At 43.0% G+C, this 15,903-nt stretch overlaps 1 protein-coding gene across 3 annotated transcripts in view; it reads left to right on the top strand.

The window, feature by feature from the left end:
• TPR (translocated promoter region, nuclear basket protein) overlaps nucleotides 1–12,863 on the top strand; it is a 40,445-nt gene extending 27,582 nt beyond the window's left edge. For 2 of the 3 annotated variants that reach the window (XM_075422727.1, XM_009931102.2), the window contains exons 39-51: nucleotides 844–927; nucleotides 2,777–2,977; nucleotides 3,222–3,353; nucleotides 3,865–3,955; nucleotides 4,425–4,609; nucleotides 5,442–5,510; nucleotides 6,631–6,725; nucleotides 7,368–7,474; nucleotides 8,301–8,396; nucleotides 8,603–8,759; nucleotides 9,480–9,598; nucleotides 10,142–10,240; nucleotides 11,216–12,863. In XM_075422727.1, the coding sequence (XP_075278842.1) occupies nucleotides 844–927; nucleotides 2,777–2,977; nucleotides 3,222–3,353; nucleotides 3,865–3,955; nucleotides 4,425–4,609; nucleotides 5,442–5,510; nucleotides 6,631–6,725; nucleotides 7,368–7,474; nucleotides 8,301–8,396; nucleotides 8,603–8,759; nucleotides 9,480–9,598; nucleotides 10,142–10,240; nucleotides 11,216–11,268 (1,488 nt within the window). In that variant the 3' untranslated portion in view covers nucleotides 11,269–12,863. The remainder of the gene's footprint in view (nucleotides 1–843; nucleotides 928–2,776; nucleotides 2,978–3,221; nucleotides 3,354–3,864; nucleotides 3,956–4,424; nucleotides 4,610–5,441; nucleotides 5,511–6,630; nucleotides 6,726–7,367; nucleotides 7,475–8,300; nucleotides 8,397–8,602; nucleotides 8,760–9,479; nucleotides 9,599–10,141; nucleotides 10,241–11,215) is intronic. The other variant, XM_075422726.1, reaches the window with a different exon arrangement.
• Nucleotides 12,864–15,903: the final 3,040 nt, after the last annotated feature.

Below are 15,903 nucleotides of genomic sequence, written 5' to 3'. Positions count from 1 at the left end.
TACTTAATCTGTCCCTTTGGAATAATTTAGTGGGAAGAGCAAGTATCTTACTTCAGAGCAAGTCAGTTGATTCTTAACGTGACTTTTTAATCTAGCGAGGAGGAAGCAATTATGTTTGTGTATCTTACAAGGCAGATGTTAGAATAGTTGCAATGAATGGTGCAAATTGAGTGAACTGTAGGATGGAAGAGAGAGGGCCGTATCCTAGCATTGAGGAGGAAGAAGTTAAAACATTTTTCAGTGCGATCTGGAAGGTTGTTACCTACAGTTATTCTGGAATAAAATACAGTGTACTTGAGGAGATGCCAGGGAAGCAAAGACAAGTTCCATGGAAAAGTTTACAGGCAATGCATGTGAAATACTGGTGTGAGAGAATTGGGATGTCCTGCAAAAAGGAATGAACTGGAGACAGAACCTCACAGCAGGCAACTCGTGAATAATGTTACAGAAGTCAAAGACATTTATTAACTCTGTAGGAGAAGGATATTGCACAAGAGAAAAGGGCAAGATTGTGCAAGAACATTATCACTTAGTTAGCTGAGAGGATGGAGGTGGATGAGGAGCCTTGAGGGCTCTTTTTTGGTCCTGAAAAGATTTAGAGACCCTCAGGTCCAGTGGACTGGAATGGGAAAATTGTGTCTCTCCAGGGCAGAAAAATGAGGTGCCAGATAAAAGCAGAGCTAAGTAATAATAGTAAAAGGGGAATAAATTGTTGCCCATGATCTTTGTGGGATAAGATAATTTTTTTTAAAGCATAGGAAAAAAAAATGTAAAAACATGCTAAAGAGCCAAACTTCAGGGCTAATGATGTGTTTTATACAAGAAAAATTGATGTTCTTTCAGGAGGAAGTGACAGCAGAAGAGAGCACGGATGGTGAGGTGGAAGCTCAAGCATACAATCAAGACTCACAAGACTCAATTGGAGAAGTAAGCATATTTGAAAAGAAAAAACGTTCATTTCAGCAGAAATAGCTATCTCCTCCCCTGTCCCCCCCTTCAAACTCTCAGTATTTTTAGAAGTGGAATCTCAAATCGGGTCCTGCAGGTTTCCAGTGGAAACCACTTATAACCTTTTAAAGTTTAGACTTGCAATGATCAGAGATACTTGATTTTTATTGCACTCTGCACATAGCTATAGAAGTAATGTTCAGAACGTTAATGAAGCTTTGCAATTTTGAATTGTAATTCAATGTGTTGTTTTAGAAATCCTAGTGTTCTTAACTCCGGGTTTATGTAGTGAAACTGAGATGCGGAGGTTAAATGTGTCACTTAAAATGGAATTGGAGTTTTCAGTTCTTCGCTTACTCCCTTGGAGTACTTCTCTTTGCTTTCTGGATTTTCCGTTACAGAAAGATTTGAAAAATCCCTAAGCAAGCTTAGCGTTAGATGGGTCATGATGTGGTAAACAAAGGAAAAAACAGTTGGTTTTGTTCTAGTTCTGTAAAATGTCCATTGCACCTGTGTTAGGGAAGCCAAATATAAGTGAAAACCATTAATTTAATCTCCTTTTACCTCAGAAATGAGCAAAAGTCTTATGCTAATTCTCTTAAGTTGGCACAACCTCATGTTGAGATGTGGAAACTATTTTCTTTAAGCAGTAGCGGGTACTGAGTCTTTAGCCAGGTATTTTCCCTCTTGTGTCCTTCACATATTTAAAAAGTATGACAAACGCTTAGCTCCCCATGAAATCCAGCTGTGTGCGTTCTATTCCACAAGTACCTTTAAACGTTCAAGTACTCAGTGTGATTATTTGAATTCTGCTGCTAGACAACCATTTGCCACATTAAAGTGATGTGTTGTTCAGAAAATACCTACTTACTGTACCTAAACCAAAAGTCTAGAATGCTACAAAATGTATGTGGTAGAGTCCGGGGGGGGTTTGTTTGGTTTTTTGTTTGTTTTTTTTTTTTAAAGATGTTGTGGGGGACTCTCCCTGATGCATTTTTTTCTGAACACTTACAGTTGTCAGATTCGGTTCAAATGTTTTGGACATACATATGTGCTTTGAACATGCATACGTGCTGAGTGAAGAGAGAACTGTTTGCTAGCTCTGTGCCTGGCCGTCATCTGAACTGCATTGCTGTTCCTCCAGACCGAAAGAACTCTAGAACAGCAACTCAGAGTTCGCAGTTAGAAGAGAAATGGTTATTCCTGGTCCTGCGGAGACTTCTAGTTGTGTGTAGCTGGTTGCTGACACTCCTCTGTAGCGCTCTCTTTTGCCCTCTCCTCTCTTGGTTAGCTATTAAGAAACAGTGGTAATTGTTTCTCTTGCAAGCTCTGGAGTGTGCCCCATCACGGGTGCCGTGCACTGGTAGTAGCTGCGGTGTCGGTGGCGTGCTCAGAGTGCCCCGCTGCGGAGCCAGGCGCGTGTTCTGGCTGGATGTGAAGTCAGGGCAGAGTACCTCTGCAGCGGGCAGCGCTGCTCCGCCTCTCTGTGTGTGCGTGTTGTCCAGGTGTTGGTGTTAGTTAGCTCCTTGGTTATCTGGAATAGGTGGATAAACATTTAGACAGCAGCTTTTTATGGACGTGCATTGGAACGCATCGCATACAAGTATAGTATCCCTAACGATGGCACCTGTCCCGAATCTGCTTTGGCAGAGAAGGGCAGAATACACGTCCTGTGCAGAGCAGGCTTCTGCTGGGTTGAGCTTGGGAGCCAGGAGTGGAAACAGGAAACTTAGAAATACAGTGACCACTTTTCTGAAGAATATTTAAAGAATTGTGTGTGCTGCGTTTCATCTTGTTCCTTCTGGTAATTTACTTTTGTCTTTTACAGGGGGTTACACAGGGAGAGTACACTCCCATGGAAGACAGCGAAGAAACTTCCCAGTCTATCCCAATAGATCTGGGACCTCTTCAGTCAGATCAACAGAATACATGTTCATCTCAGGATGGTCAGTCCAAGAGAGATGATGTCATTGTAATTGATAGCGATGATGAAGATGATGATGATGAAGAAAACGAAGGCGAGCAGGAAGTATGTTCATCATGGGATTACTTTATTTATGAACTACTGTCTTTATGATTTTGTCTTTGATCAGATGTAAAGCGCACCTGGCAGGACTAATTTAATCCGCTCTGTGGCTAATGAATGCTGAACGTCTTCAGAAAGAGATCCACAGACAGAGGTGGTCTGCCTACCACACAGTGAAGTGTGGATTTGAAATTATTCCACTACCCTCTCCGCACTTCCTTAAGGCTTTTTTGTGGTCTTATCACAGGACTATGAAGATGAGGAAGAGGAAGATGAGGATGATGATGAAGACACAGGGATGGGAGATGAAGGTGATGACAGTAATGAAGGAACTGGTAGTGCTGATGGTAATGATGGATATGAAGCAGATGATGCAGAGGTGAGATGTGTACCTTTTTTTATAGCCTGTTAAATTTCTTGGAATGAATTGGGAAGAGAAAATCCTTAGTATGAATTCATCCCAGAAAATTGAGGCTGCTAGTAGGTGACAGTAATTTCTGTTATAAGTGGTGTTTTCACAAGAAAAATCAACTTTGAATGTTTAAGAGGGCTGAATGAAAATGCAAAGTATCGGAGCCAGCAACAAATACTGTGGTTGCAAAGCTAGTAAGGCAGTTTCTTCACAGACTGGATATTTTGTTGTCTATTATTGTTAAATGATGATGGCTACATTTTTCATGTTTGTGTATGTACAGATATGCAAAAGTTCTGATATTTCATACAGTTGTATACATTTACCTGTTTTTTTAGATATTTACAGAAATATTTTAAGATTTTAATATATTTTACTCTGTTTACTTTCTGAATACTTTCGTACTGCTTTTATATTCTCTTTACAGTCTGTAAGTTGTTTAGTGCTTAGTCATATTATGTTTCTGTGGGGTTTTTAGGGTGCTGACGGTACAGATCCTGGAACAGAAACTGAGGAGAGCATGGGAGGAGGTGAAAGCAACCAGAGGGCAGCAGATTCTCAAAACAGTGGTATAGTTACTCCGTGTTCCTTCAAAGTCTGTGTCTTCGAGGGGGGGAAATGTAGAAACTGTGTTCCATGTGTTAAAATATGCACTTAAAAGTAGAAATATAAGGCGAAATGCTAAAGACCATTTTAACCTGAAATGTTGATTCTTCTGAAATGTTCTTTTCTGGATTTATTCTACATTCCTTTGAAAACCCTGCAAGCTCTGGTTGGTACGGGAACCAGATGATGGCTCAGTAGATGAATCTCCCTCTGAATCAGCACTTGAATAATCGACAGTTTCGGTGCTGCTGTTGACATAGCTGGCACAAGTCATCTTTTAAGTGATTTTAAATAACAGTACTGAGCTCTCCCCACTGTAGCAAGCGTAAAAACATCTGTTACTGCGGTAGCGGAATAGGAAGGCTTGCCTTCATGTTTTCAACTCAGTTTGGAGGGCCTGGATTTCCTCCTCTGTACTTCTGTATGCTTTAGGAGAAGGGAGTACAAGTGCTGCGGAGTCCACTTTTCCTCATGAAAGTTCCAGAGAGCAGCAGCCATCGTCTGCTTCGGAGAGACAGGCCCCTCGCCCCCCCCAGTCACCTCGCAGACCACCACATCCACTGCCCCCACGGCTAACTATTCATGCTCCTCCTCAAGAACTGGGTCCCCCAGTACAGGTACAAACTATCTCCAGTGGTTCAAAAGACTTGAAAAAAAACCACTCTGATTTCTTCTAAATGAAACCTAAGTACTCTGCCTATTGTAAAAATGGATGGCATCTATTTAGCATCCTAAAAATGGTAGCTGAGCAAACTGACATAACATGTCTTGTCCTGCAGGTTATGGCTGGATTAAGGCGTTCATGGTGGATTTGGATTTTGAAATTATTGTGCCAGTGTTGTTTCAGTCAGTGACTGCTGAGATTCCCACTACAAAAGCAGTTCTTGAACAGGTTCTGGCTCAGACAGGTTGGCAGGGGTTTTTATTCACCTCTGCCCCAGTGCAGATTGGGCAAAAGAATGTTGCCATTCCTTTCCTAAGTTAAACCTTTCACAGTCAGTGCCTGCCCCAGGATTATGCTTTGACGTAGACCTATAGATTTTGTAAATTTAAACATCCGAACGTGAATTTTGCAAAAATATCCTGACTGAAATGATTCTTTACTATTAACTTGTTCTAAGGCTTGGGGCCACAATATTTCTGTGTTAAAGTTTTCTATCCTCAGTAGAAAGTGGAGTAAAATAGTGATGTCACTTACCCAGAATTTAAACTTAGGTGATTCTCATTCGTGGTTAGACCAGGCAGCAGACAGGAGATGTGGAGAAGCTGCTGCCATGGTCTGTTCTGTAAGAGGTGTGATGCTGTGCTGTACTGAGCAGTGTTGTACGCTGGCATAGAATTGTTACACTTACTCATTTAGCCACTTTCCTTGGCTCTGATTGAACAACTGTATGTTACTAGAATTCCAGGAAAGCATTCACACTACTTAATTTTTTCTTTACTTTAAAGAGAATTCAGATGACTCGAAGACAGTCGGTGGGGCGTGGACTTCAGCTAACTCCTGGTATAGGTGGGATGGTAAGTGTGTGAAAGCCTACTACTGAAAGCTTTCATTGATGGAACATTCATAACTCTTGGGTTTTATTTTGTTTTTTAAAGAAGCCTAGCTACTGACTTCAGGGGTGGGATGGTTTCTGAAGTCTTGCAGAAAATATCTTAGTCCTGTTAATTTCTCTATTAATAGAAGGCAAATACTAGAAAACTCCCAGGAAGCTAAAGGTCTTCGAAAGAGGTTGAATTGGTTTTGTCTAGGGTGGTTTTAATTACCTGTTTGTAGAACAGGTAACTTCTTTTAAATTGCATGTGTTACTGGGAAAAATGTTTTCAGCCTCGTCCTAGAGGAACAAGGCTGGTTCATGCTTTCTGTCTGTCTCCTTCAGCTAACACTGAACCTTTATTCAACTTCATTTGACAGAATGAGTGGGAGTTCATTGAGGGAGGGGAGAGAGACTAACCGACTAAAAAAGTATCTTTTCAGGGATCAAAGCAGATTGTGGCTTGCATGTGCCTGTCATTCAGTTTCAATTTCTGCTTGGAACTGGCCTCAGTGCCTGCTGCTTTTTGCCTGGACACTAACCAGGCACATGGCGGGGGACCGTATGGGTATGCCAGAGAGAAAGCTTTGAAAGATGCAGTAGGAAGAAAGGGAGATGAAGAGAATGCCTCATGGAGGGCGAGGGAAGAGAGAGCTGAGGTTTGTTGGCAAGGCAGGAACAAAGGACACAAGTCTGTAGGGAACAGATGATTTGATTCACATTGTGAAAATCCCATTTGCTAGGTACCTTACAGCAATCCATGCTAAGACAGATGATTCCTGTCTGTCTATGAATGAGTCACCCTAAGATTCCTTTGTAGTCAACAAGGAGATACGGCACTTTGGTGGTGGAATAAATGTCTAAAAATCCTTTGAAAGATGGGTGCCCTTGAAGTGTGTGGGATTTATTTTGGTTTGGGTTGGGATTTTTGATTGGCTGTAAGGGCGGTCTGTATAACTAGTCAGATTTAGAAGTCAGAAATTAGACAAGAAATTTGTTAGAGCTAAATCTGTCTTTGTGGAAGAAGCAAACCAACCTTTAACTCGGCTTGGTAGAAACTGGAAATATATTGTAGGCTCTCATATCAGTCTCTTTTCTTCCAGCAGCAACACTTCTTTGATGATGAGGACAGAACAGTTCCAAGCACACCAACTCTTGTAGTTCCACATCGTACAGATGGGTTTGCAGAAGCCATTCAGTAAGTAGATGTGAAGAAAAGGCGGGGGGGGCATCTGTTTCTTTCTATTTTTTCATTCAAATGAAATGAACTTGTGATTGGAGTAACATGCTAAAATGTACTAAGTAGTACGATAGATGACTGCATCTACAAATAAGTAATTATTGTATGAATTGTGTATCATAAAACTTATCAGCAAATTAGGAGGCTGATAATCTCCAATGTGTTGTAACTTACTGACTGAAGAAGAGAAGAAGAAAAAAAAAAAGGTTCTTCTATTTAATTTATTTCCCCACTTCCCACCACCCTGTTAATATTACCAATGAAAGTTGGAAAAGTTACCTCTGGTTTTGGGACAGTGCTGGAAAGTTTCAGCAATCTGCTTAAAATTGTGAGGATTTGTAGGATGCAGAAGTGAAAAATATTCTCTTCAGGACGGTTCTGCTGGTTTCAGATGCAGTCCAAATAAGTTTGAGAAATTAACTGCTATTTAATTAGCAGTAGTTTAGCTGATTTTTATGGACAGTATTAATTCCTTTTGTCTAATGCATGATTTGTTCTCTTGTTTTGGTCAGAAGGCTGTCATGTTGTGTGTTGTGTGTGTGTCCCCCCCAGCCACTCATTGGAAAAATTGCAGTATTCCTTAAATCTTTATTTTGATAGCTCCCCCCAGGTAGCTGGAGTTCCTAGATTCAGATTTGGACCCCCTGAAGACATGCCACAGACTAGCTCGAGTCACTCTGACCTTGGTCAGCTTGCATCACAAGGAGGTAAACCATTTCTGTGCTTTATTTTCCATGGTTGTTAGAGTGAAAAACAAATAATGCAGTCAATAAAATGCAATTCTACTTCAGGTGCTTGTTCAAGTGTGGAAACCTGCAACTCTTAAATAATTGTCAGCAGAGAGAGACTGATGGAAAGTGAAAAGGTGTTTCTCAAGCTGCTACATTTCTGCTTGTAATATGGCTTAAAAAGTAGAATGGTTTGTGGGTAGGAACAACAAGCTTGGGAACCAGAGAAGCTGAAATTCTATGTAGGACAGATTTTGCCTGCTGGGCTCAAGAAACTTCATTTAAGGAGAAACGAAATATTAAAGGAATGGCTTTTAACTTCAATTTTATTGTTGATTGTAGCTTTCCTGTAGTAAAACAATAGGGGAAAACAGCAAATGCAAAGAAATCTTGGGGATGTTTCCTTACCTACTAGGAGATGGCCAGGCAATTTGCCAGTGTTGTCGTTGTCCTGTCCTGAATCGGTCCCTTTCCCCTGCATCCTTGTCAGCACGGAACAGTTCTTTGAAGAAAGCTCACAGCAAAAAAACAGCATAAGAAAAGGAAGAAAGTTGTCCTTGTTTCGGCTGGGAGAGAGTTAGTATTCCTCCCCCCTTGAAAAACAAGTAGTAATATTTTCATCAAGATTTTACCTTTCAATAAATTATAATTAGCTCCGACAGGAAGTCGAAACAACTTAAAATACAAGAATCTCCATATTTAATGAAATTCAGCAATTTGTACTTAAGGGTACAGAGGGAAAACAGCAGTTAATCTGCTTTTTAGCTGGCTGTTTTAGTTGTCACTAAACCTTTCTGTGTTGCAGGTTTAGGAATGTATGAAACCCCACTATTCCTTGCTCACGAGGAAGAATCGGGTGGCCGTAGCGTACCCACAACACCATTACAAGTAGCAGCACCAGGTAAGTCACAAGAAATTTGCAGGCTGAAGTAAAGGCCGCAAACCCTGACTTCCCAGAAAAGAATTAGATAATTGTTGTTAACAGTGGTGATTGCTATGTCAGTAGTATTCCAGTAGCCCTCTCTCCGACCTGCCTGAGATTTCCATCGATTTTCTGTAGGAAATAAAAACTAACTCACTGTTTATTAAACTGCCTTTCCTGTGCAGTGACAGTGTTTACTGAAAGCGCATCAGCGGACGCGTCCGAGCACGCTTCCCAGTCTGTTCCAATGGTTACAACATCCACTGGCAATCTGTCCACCACTGCAGAGGCCGGAGCGGGCGATGATGGGGATGAAGTTTTTGCAGAGGCAGAATCTGAAGGGTAAATTATGACTTGTTTGGTTCACTAAGGCTTGATGTCATGTTAGTTTTAATCATTTGTTTTCATCCAAGTGTGCCTGTGATTCACTTTCAATTTAACCTATTCTGGTAGGAAGGACAGCTCAAACAGGATTTATTAATTTTGTGAAAAAGTACAATCTGACCTGTTTGTCTAAACCACAGGTTTTCTTCTGATTTTCTCCCTCTGATTCAACATAGCTAATATCAAAGTCACCAAAAAAAAAAAGGTCTGTATTTTTTTTAAGAATGGCAGTAGTCAAATACTGATGGTAAAGGCAGCAGTTTGAAGGACTGGGGTTTGTAGAATAAAGGCTAAAGCACTCCCGTTTGTTAACAATGAAAAGCACTCCTCGTTACAAGCAAGCATGTATAATGAAGTCATGAGTTAAGGCAGTGCGAGTACGTAAGATGTCGCAGGAGGGAGGGAAGTAAGCAGTTCTTGGGAATTTAATAGACAAGTGATTTTGTCTTCTACTTTGCAAGTGCAATTTTTAGTATTTATAATAATTGCTCTATTTTGTATTATGATCGAACACATTACAAATCTAAAGGAGGGTAGGTTATTGTTTTATGTTATCTTTTACATTGATTTTTATTGTTTGCATCATAAATCTGCTCCAAGATGATGCTTTTGTCCCTGAGTTTTTTGACACTATGTAAATACACTTACGTGTTTTTCCTCCCCCTCCTCCTCTTCTAGCATTACTTCAGAAGCAGGCCTAGAAATTGACAGCCAGCAAGAAGAGGAATCTGTTCAAGCATCTGATGAATCAGATCTTCCTTCAACTAGTCAAGATCCTCCTTCTAGTTCATCTGCAGGTATGGGTTAATTGCTGGAAACAGTTGTTTCCTACCGTTTCATCAAGTGTGGGAACCTTTTAGGCCAGCGTCATGCGCTGCTGAGAGCCAGGATACACAAAATCACATAGAACTCTTAGAGCAAGGTCACGTTTTGATGCCTGTACTCTTAATGGCAAACAATTTTTACTTGGAGTAATTAGAGTAGGCCATAGTAAGAATAATGCTTCAGGGCATAAAAGTTGTTGATACTTTGGTGATTGACCCGTTATGTTTGAGGCCAGATCTAAAAATAGTTTTTTATTCTATTAAATCATCAAAGAACAGGTAAATCACTATTCAGTTACCAGTTTACCACTTAGCATAGGTGATGAAAGGACTCCCAAACTTACTTGTTTTGAGGGTTTTATTTATATCAGAGAAGATGTCAGTGAAATAAGGATGCACCTTCATAATTTTAAAGTAAATTCAAGAGCATAATGCGTATCGAATCGTGTAAACATTAAACAGTGAGAAACTGTACCAGACACAGACGTTCTTTCTTGCATTTCCCCTTCCGCACAGACACAAGCAGTAACCAGCCTAAGCCATTTCGACGTGTCAGACTTCAGCCACCGACATTACGAACTGGCGTTCGTGGTCGTCAGTTCAACAGACAGAGGGGTAAGCGCTCGCAGTTGCTCAGATGCAGACTTTTTAATAAAAGCATGGGTTTAGTGCTTCCTTCCTTTGGGGACCGTACATGAATACTACTTTGTAAGCCAGTGTTTGCTAGCAAGACATTAAATAACACAGCATCCCTGCCCTAGCTTTCAGTATGTTACCCTAAGAGCTCTGTACTTTTGTTTTAGTGCGTTAGTCAGCGTTTTTTAGCTAGGCAAACTTTCTGCTTACGTGGCACTTGACTCTTACCAATGGAAAGAAAGTAAAGTGCAGTAGATCTTAAACTCCGCAAATTTTTAAAAGAAGGTTTTAAAAAATGCTGTTAGGACCTAAGTTTAGAAATCTTTGTTTTTAACACTGCGTATCAGTTTCCCATTTGGTAGTTAGGGATTCCAGTTACTATCTCACTATGTCGTACACCTATTTAAAAAAAACAAGTGTTTATGGAAGCATTACAGATTTTTGTAATGCAGCGTAGAGTTAAACCATGACAATAAATTATTGTTTGCAACTTCTGTATAAAGAAAAATCCTTAGATGATTTATATTTGGTTTGGCATTATTTTCACATTGTAGAAAGATATGAGAGAAGCATTGAAATATAGGTATCTGGGATTGTAAAGGGAAAAAAAAGGGTGAGGAGGTCGAGCTGGGATAGATTTTCTTTTTTGTCTGTGACCATGTCTTTAATAACAAAAGGGAGGGGCTAACTGATTTCAGATACTGTAAGAACACTGTACTTGTCCTTTCAGCAGAGGGCCTGAGCCAAGATCACAAGTCAACAAAACTCTGCACAGGGCAGCAGTAGAAAGTGTCCGTAGCACCAGGCTCTAGGGGAGGAAGGCGGAGCTTGAATTTTACGGCTCCACCGCAGCAGCGATTCCTTACGGGAGGATAAAGTACCACACATACCAAGGGTTGATAAAAAGGGTGCAAAGGGTTTCTATTAATGCATTTGTTTTCTTTCCTAACACAGGTGTAACTCATGCAATGGGAGGCAGAGGCCTGAACAGAGGCAATATCAGTTAAATCATCTGTAAAGTGATTCCAGCTGTCTATACAAGAGTGCCAGTTTGCCTGTGGTTGCTTTAGTGTAAGGAAGCCAGAGCTTAAAGCAGCATTTTATACTTAGATCTGTGTGCACACATTTCAATGTCTTTATTAATAAAATTAGACAAAATGTCAACATTCAGGTGGCATCTTTTTTTAAAATCCTGTGCTCTGCATCACTTGCTAGGACAGTTGTACCAGTCTTTGGACACGGTCTTTCCTGTGAGAGCGGTAACAGGTCTTGCTATTCTTTTGCCAACATCCAAACTGTAGTACCGGTCTGAAAGGAAGATATGTCAGAATTAAATCCCAGAAACTACAGTTAGAACACAGAAGGAATCTTGAAGTTAAAGCCTTCCTTTTAATTGCATTTAGGCATGAATAACAGGTTTTTCATTCCACATATGCGTATGGAGTTGAGAGGCTACAACCATGAATTTTTGTCCCCAGCTTTATATTTTACATGTCCTTTTTTGTGTTTAGCTAAGTTTTACAGGACTCGTATAATTAAATGTGTCCCAAGAACAGGCAGAGGGAAGAATACTTGTATATTGCTAGAACACAGAAATAGTCTTAAGAATATGGAAATCAAACAAACTAGGAACAAAACCAGCCTGCACTGACTACCGAAGTGGGAGCTCTCTGGTCCCCGAGCGTGAACTGGCCTGTGTTAAGGTTAGGAATTACGGGTACGGCTAGTTCTTAGAGGTTTTTTGCTGAGTAATCCAGCAAATTCTGAGGAATGCTTTTACGTGATGCTGGCTAGAGGGAAAGGATCTACCTGATCTGGAATCATAAATATTTCTTTCTTGTGAAGCAAGATAGTTCATGCCCCTCCCTTTTTTGTGTTGTCAGAAACACAGTTCCATGGAAGCCAGTGAAAAAACTACTGATGTGTAGTGGTCAAAGGATTTCATTCTATCATTAATCCAAATCTTGCATTTAAGCGTCAGGCTTTTTGTCACTTTATCAGCCTGAACTCTTACAGCAGCGTGTTCTGCAGCTGGCTGGTGTGAATCATTGTACCTCGTTGCTGCTAGTTGCCCTGTTTGGTTTTGTTAATAGAAACATCTCTTGATGACAGGCAACATTTTAATTCTCAGGACTTTTTAGTAGTGCTTAAAATTAGTCTCCGTAACCTCATGCTTTGGAAAGCTGAGCGATACATGAGATACATGGGCTTCTTTCCTGCCCATCCCCATGTCTTGTGAGATACACAGCGACTTGCATGAGCTTCAACTTACTGTAAGAGAAGGCGTAGTAATCATAGCCGTCTGGCTTGTTGTAGTTGGGCAGTGACAGAGTGTAATGAACAACTTTCGGGAGCCCTCTCCAGTAGGCCGTCATTTTGATTTCCTTACGCAAAACTCCTGCAGGCAAAAGAAAAGTGAGGAGGTGTCGCGGTGTGTCTAAGCGGTCATTTGCTTATGTAGTCTACGGCAAGCGAGAGCTATTGGGGTAAAGAATTTTAAAGGTACTATATTTAAAAAAGATCAAACAGAATGTTGTGTTTCAGAAACTGCAAAGTTTAAAGTGGTTGTGTAACAGAAACTCAATAAACGTAAGTTACCAGATGCATATGGGTTGATTCTGACAGTCTGAACGATGGTTGGCATTCTCACTGCGCGTTGAAAGCGTCTCCTTATGACAAGCCTTGGGACGTAGGCTGGGTATCTGATGGTGACCCGCGTCCTTCGTGGACACTTCTTGGCTGGCTCTTGTCTGTACACGTACTGTTGCATGTTGCCATCTGAAACAGACGTGTGTTTCATTTGGTTTAAAAAAACAAACAAACAAACCCCACAGCCCAAAACGCCACCAAACCACTGGCTGGATCAGATGGGAAAAAGTCATCGAGGTCTGTATCACGTGCAGGAAATCAGTAACATGATTTTAATACCTCTACAGCTGTGGCAGCCTGCAGCCCTTTATATCCATTCCTACATTTTGAGATTAAATAAGCCGTGCTTTCTAAATCCAACACATGCTTCTAGATGTGGTGATACTACAGGAACTGCAACGAGCCTGCAGGAGGTCAGTGCAATGCCAGGGGAACTGCTCTTGCTGCCATCGTTCCTATTTATGACGGAGAGGGTGAGGCAGCATTTCAGGAGTCCAGTAAAGGACTTGCATTTCATTTAGCTCTGCTTTTTAAATTCAGGTAACAATTTTTATGTTGGCAGTACATCATTCATAGAAGGAAATTACATTAATTTAAAATACTAAATAAGAAATAGGGAGGGCGATTTCCATACATAGTTATGAACTAGCAAGACTAAAGCCTTCTCTAATTAACTTGAGACTAAAATAGTTTTATCACCAGATAAAGCTTGTTTTAAATGTTTGTCTGCTACAGTGCTGGATTCTGTCCCTTATGGTCCTGTCTGTTTCCAAATGCATTTAAAGATCTGTAAGTCCTCGTACAAATTTTTAAAGCTTCAGGCTCTTTTTTGACCACCTAGCATACTCTGAGCAGTCACTTGTGTTTCTGTTCTGGAAAGAAATATGTCTCTCAGTCAAGAGAAGCGGTGTTTTATTCCTGACTAAGCCAATTTAAGCACCTTCTGATCATCGGTGCGCTTCTGAAATATGAAGACGTACCTTTTTTGATAAAATAAACCGATTCTGGTCTGGCGTTGTATCTTGCCACGGGGAGGGTTGCCACTATTTTCCCACTCAGCCCCGCAAATCCGTTGGCGAGAGGTTTGGGATAGCCTTTATCCATCACTCCGTTCGTGAAACGCCAGTACAGGGGCCCCTAGTGATTGAAGGAGAAAGGGAGCTTTAGGGGAAATTCATTCTCAGTAACTGAGCTTCAACACGGAAAACAATCGTAACGCCAGCGTTTTGATAACTGCGTTGTAAAACTGACGGAACCGCTCCTCCTCCATCTGTTAAAGACAGGGAAATCAACACTACAACGTTACAAAACACCTTCTGCCGGCCTTTAGCAGTAGAGTAGGGATAGTGCGTCTCGGAAATGGACTGTGCAGAGCAGAGCGGTTTGCTTTCTAAACCTCTCAGGTTTTCACGGCGAGCAGGAGCTGCTTGGATTCCAGGGCCGAGTGATTAATTGGGAAATGACGGCATGGCCTGCGTTCCTCGCCGCCCGCCCTCGGGAGGGGAAGGGGGGCAGCAGCCAGCCCGGGCCAGGGCGGAACACCCCCGTCTGGAGGATCGGGGGGGTTCAGACGCGTGGCTCGCACACTGGCACCCCGCGGCGGGCAGCTCTGCGGGGATGGCCCCGCGCCTCCCCTGAGGGCTGGCGCGGCGGGGCGGGGACTCGAACCCGGGGCCACCAGCGCGCCCCGCGCCGCGCCCTGCGCTCCCCACCTTGACGAAGAAGGTCTTGCCGTCGCAGTTGCACCTGGAGAAGACGGCGTCGATGGGGGACGGGATGCCCCAGCCGTCGCGGATCCGGCGGGGGCTGGTGGTCGGCGGGCTCCTGCCGTTCAGCAGCCAGTAGTAGTGACCTGCGCGGCGGGGGAGAGGCGGTGAGGAGCCGGGGGAAGGCGGCTGAGGGGTGAGAGGCGGCGAGGAGCCGGGGGAAGGCGGCTGAGGGGGGAAGGAAGGTGGCTCCTGCCCCGGCGTTATGGCTGAGGTGAGGCGAGGCGGGGGGGGTGCCGCGCCGGGCGGGCTCGGAGCGCTGCGGCGGCAGCGGCCAGGCCGGGGCTGGCGAGGAGGAGGAGGAGGAGGAAGAGGAGGATGGCCGGAGCCAGCCTGCCTACCTCGGAAGACGGCGAGGGTGCCGTTTGGCAGGGCCACCATGCCGTTGGCCGGCTTCCCATTGCACAGGTCCTTCTCGTCCTTCCTCGCTGCAAGACAGGGTGCCTTGGGTTTGTTTAGTGGACATTGACCGAAACCCGCCATCGCTCCCCAGACCCCACCAGCGGCTCTCAGGCGTCGGGCGATGGCGGCCGCGCGGTGCCTTGGGCCTCTGCCCGCCGCTCGGCACGTGGGAGGGTTGAGCCGCTCCCTCGAGACGCGTCCTTGGCAGGTTTGGGTGCTGGGAGCGCGAGGCCTGCTGTAGGCAGGGCTGGTGGCTTTGCTTGGTGCCTACCCAAGGGGCTGTGACTCAGAAACGGGCCCAGAAACACATCGTGTGCGATGTCCCGCGTGCGGTTTGTGCGTGCTCCGGGATGTTGACTTGAGGTTTCTCCAGCCTGCTCTAGTGGGTTCCCTTCCCTCTCACCTGCCTCTTAAAAAAGCATTTGCATTTACTTTCTATTAAATATGAAGGATCAATCCGTTTTGGACAAAAATCCCAAGTATTTTCCATCTAAAAAACTTCTTTTTTCCTCTGCAAAATATCTCTCAATATAGGATTGAAAAAAACCCCCAAGAACCTGCAGGCTGTGTCTGGTTAAAAGAAGTGGTGAGAACATGAAAAACATTGTGGCAAAAAGCACAGAGGAAAGAGAATACAAGGAGGAGATTTCTCTGTCTGAGGTGACATTTTGTGCGTGTGACTACAGACTGCCAGGTTAGGTACCGCGAGTGACGGCGGATATTCACCCTGACTCCCTAGCGATGTTTCCATGAGACTTAGAAGTTTACCTTCTTTTTCCTGGACTTTTTCCTGTTTGCACCTTCTACAGTACTTACAGCACACGT

The sequence above is a fragment of the Opisthocomus hoazin genome, chromosome 6 (assembly GCF_030867145.1).
Source record: "Opisthocomus hoazin isolate bOpiHoa1 chromosome 6, bOpiHoa1.hap1, whole genome shotgun sequence".
Taxonomy (NCBI): Eukaryota; Metazoa; Chordata; class Aves; order Opisthocomiformes; family Opisthocomidae; genus Opisthocomus; species Opisthocomus hoazin.
This window is presented reverse-complemented; position numbering and strand designations above follow the sequence as displayed.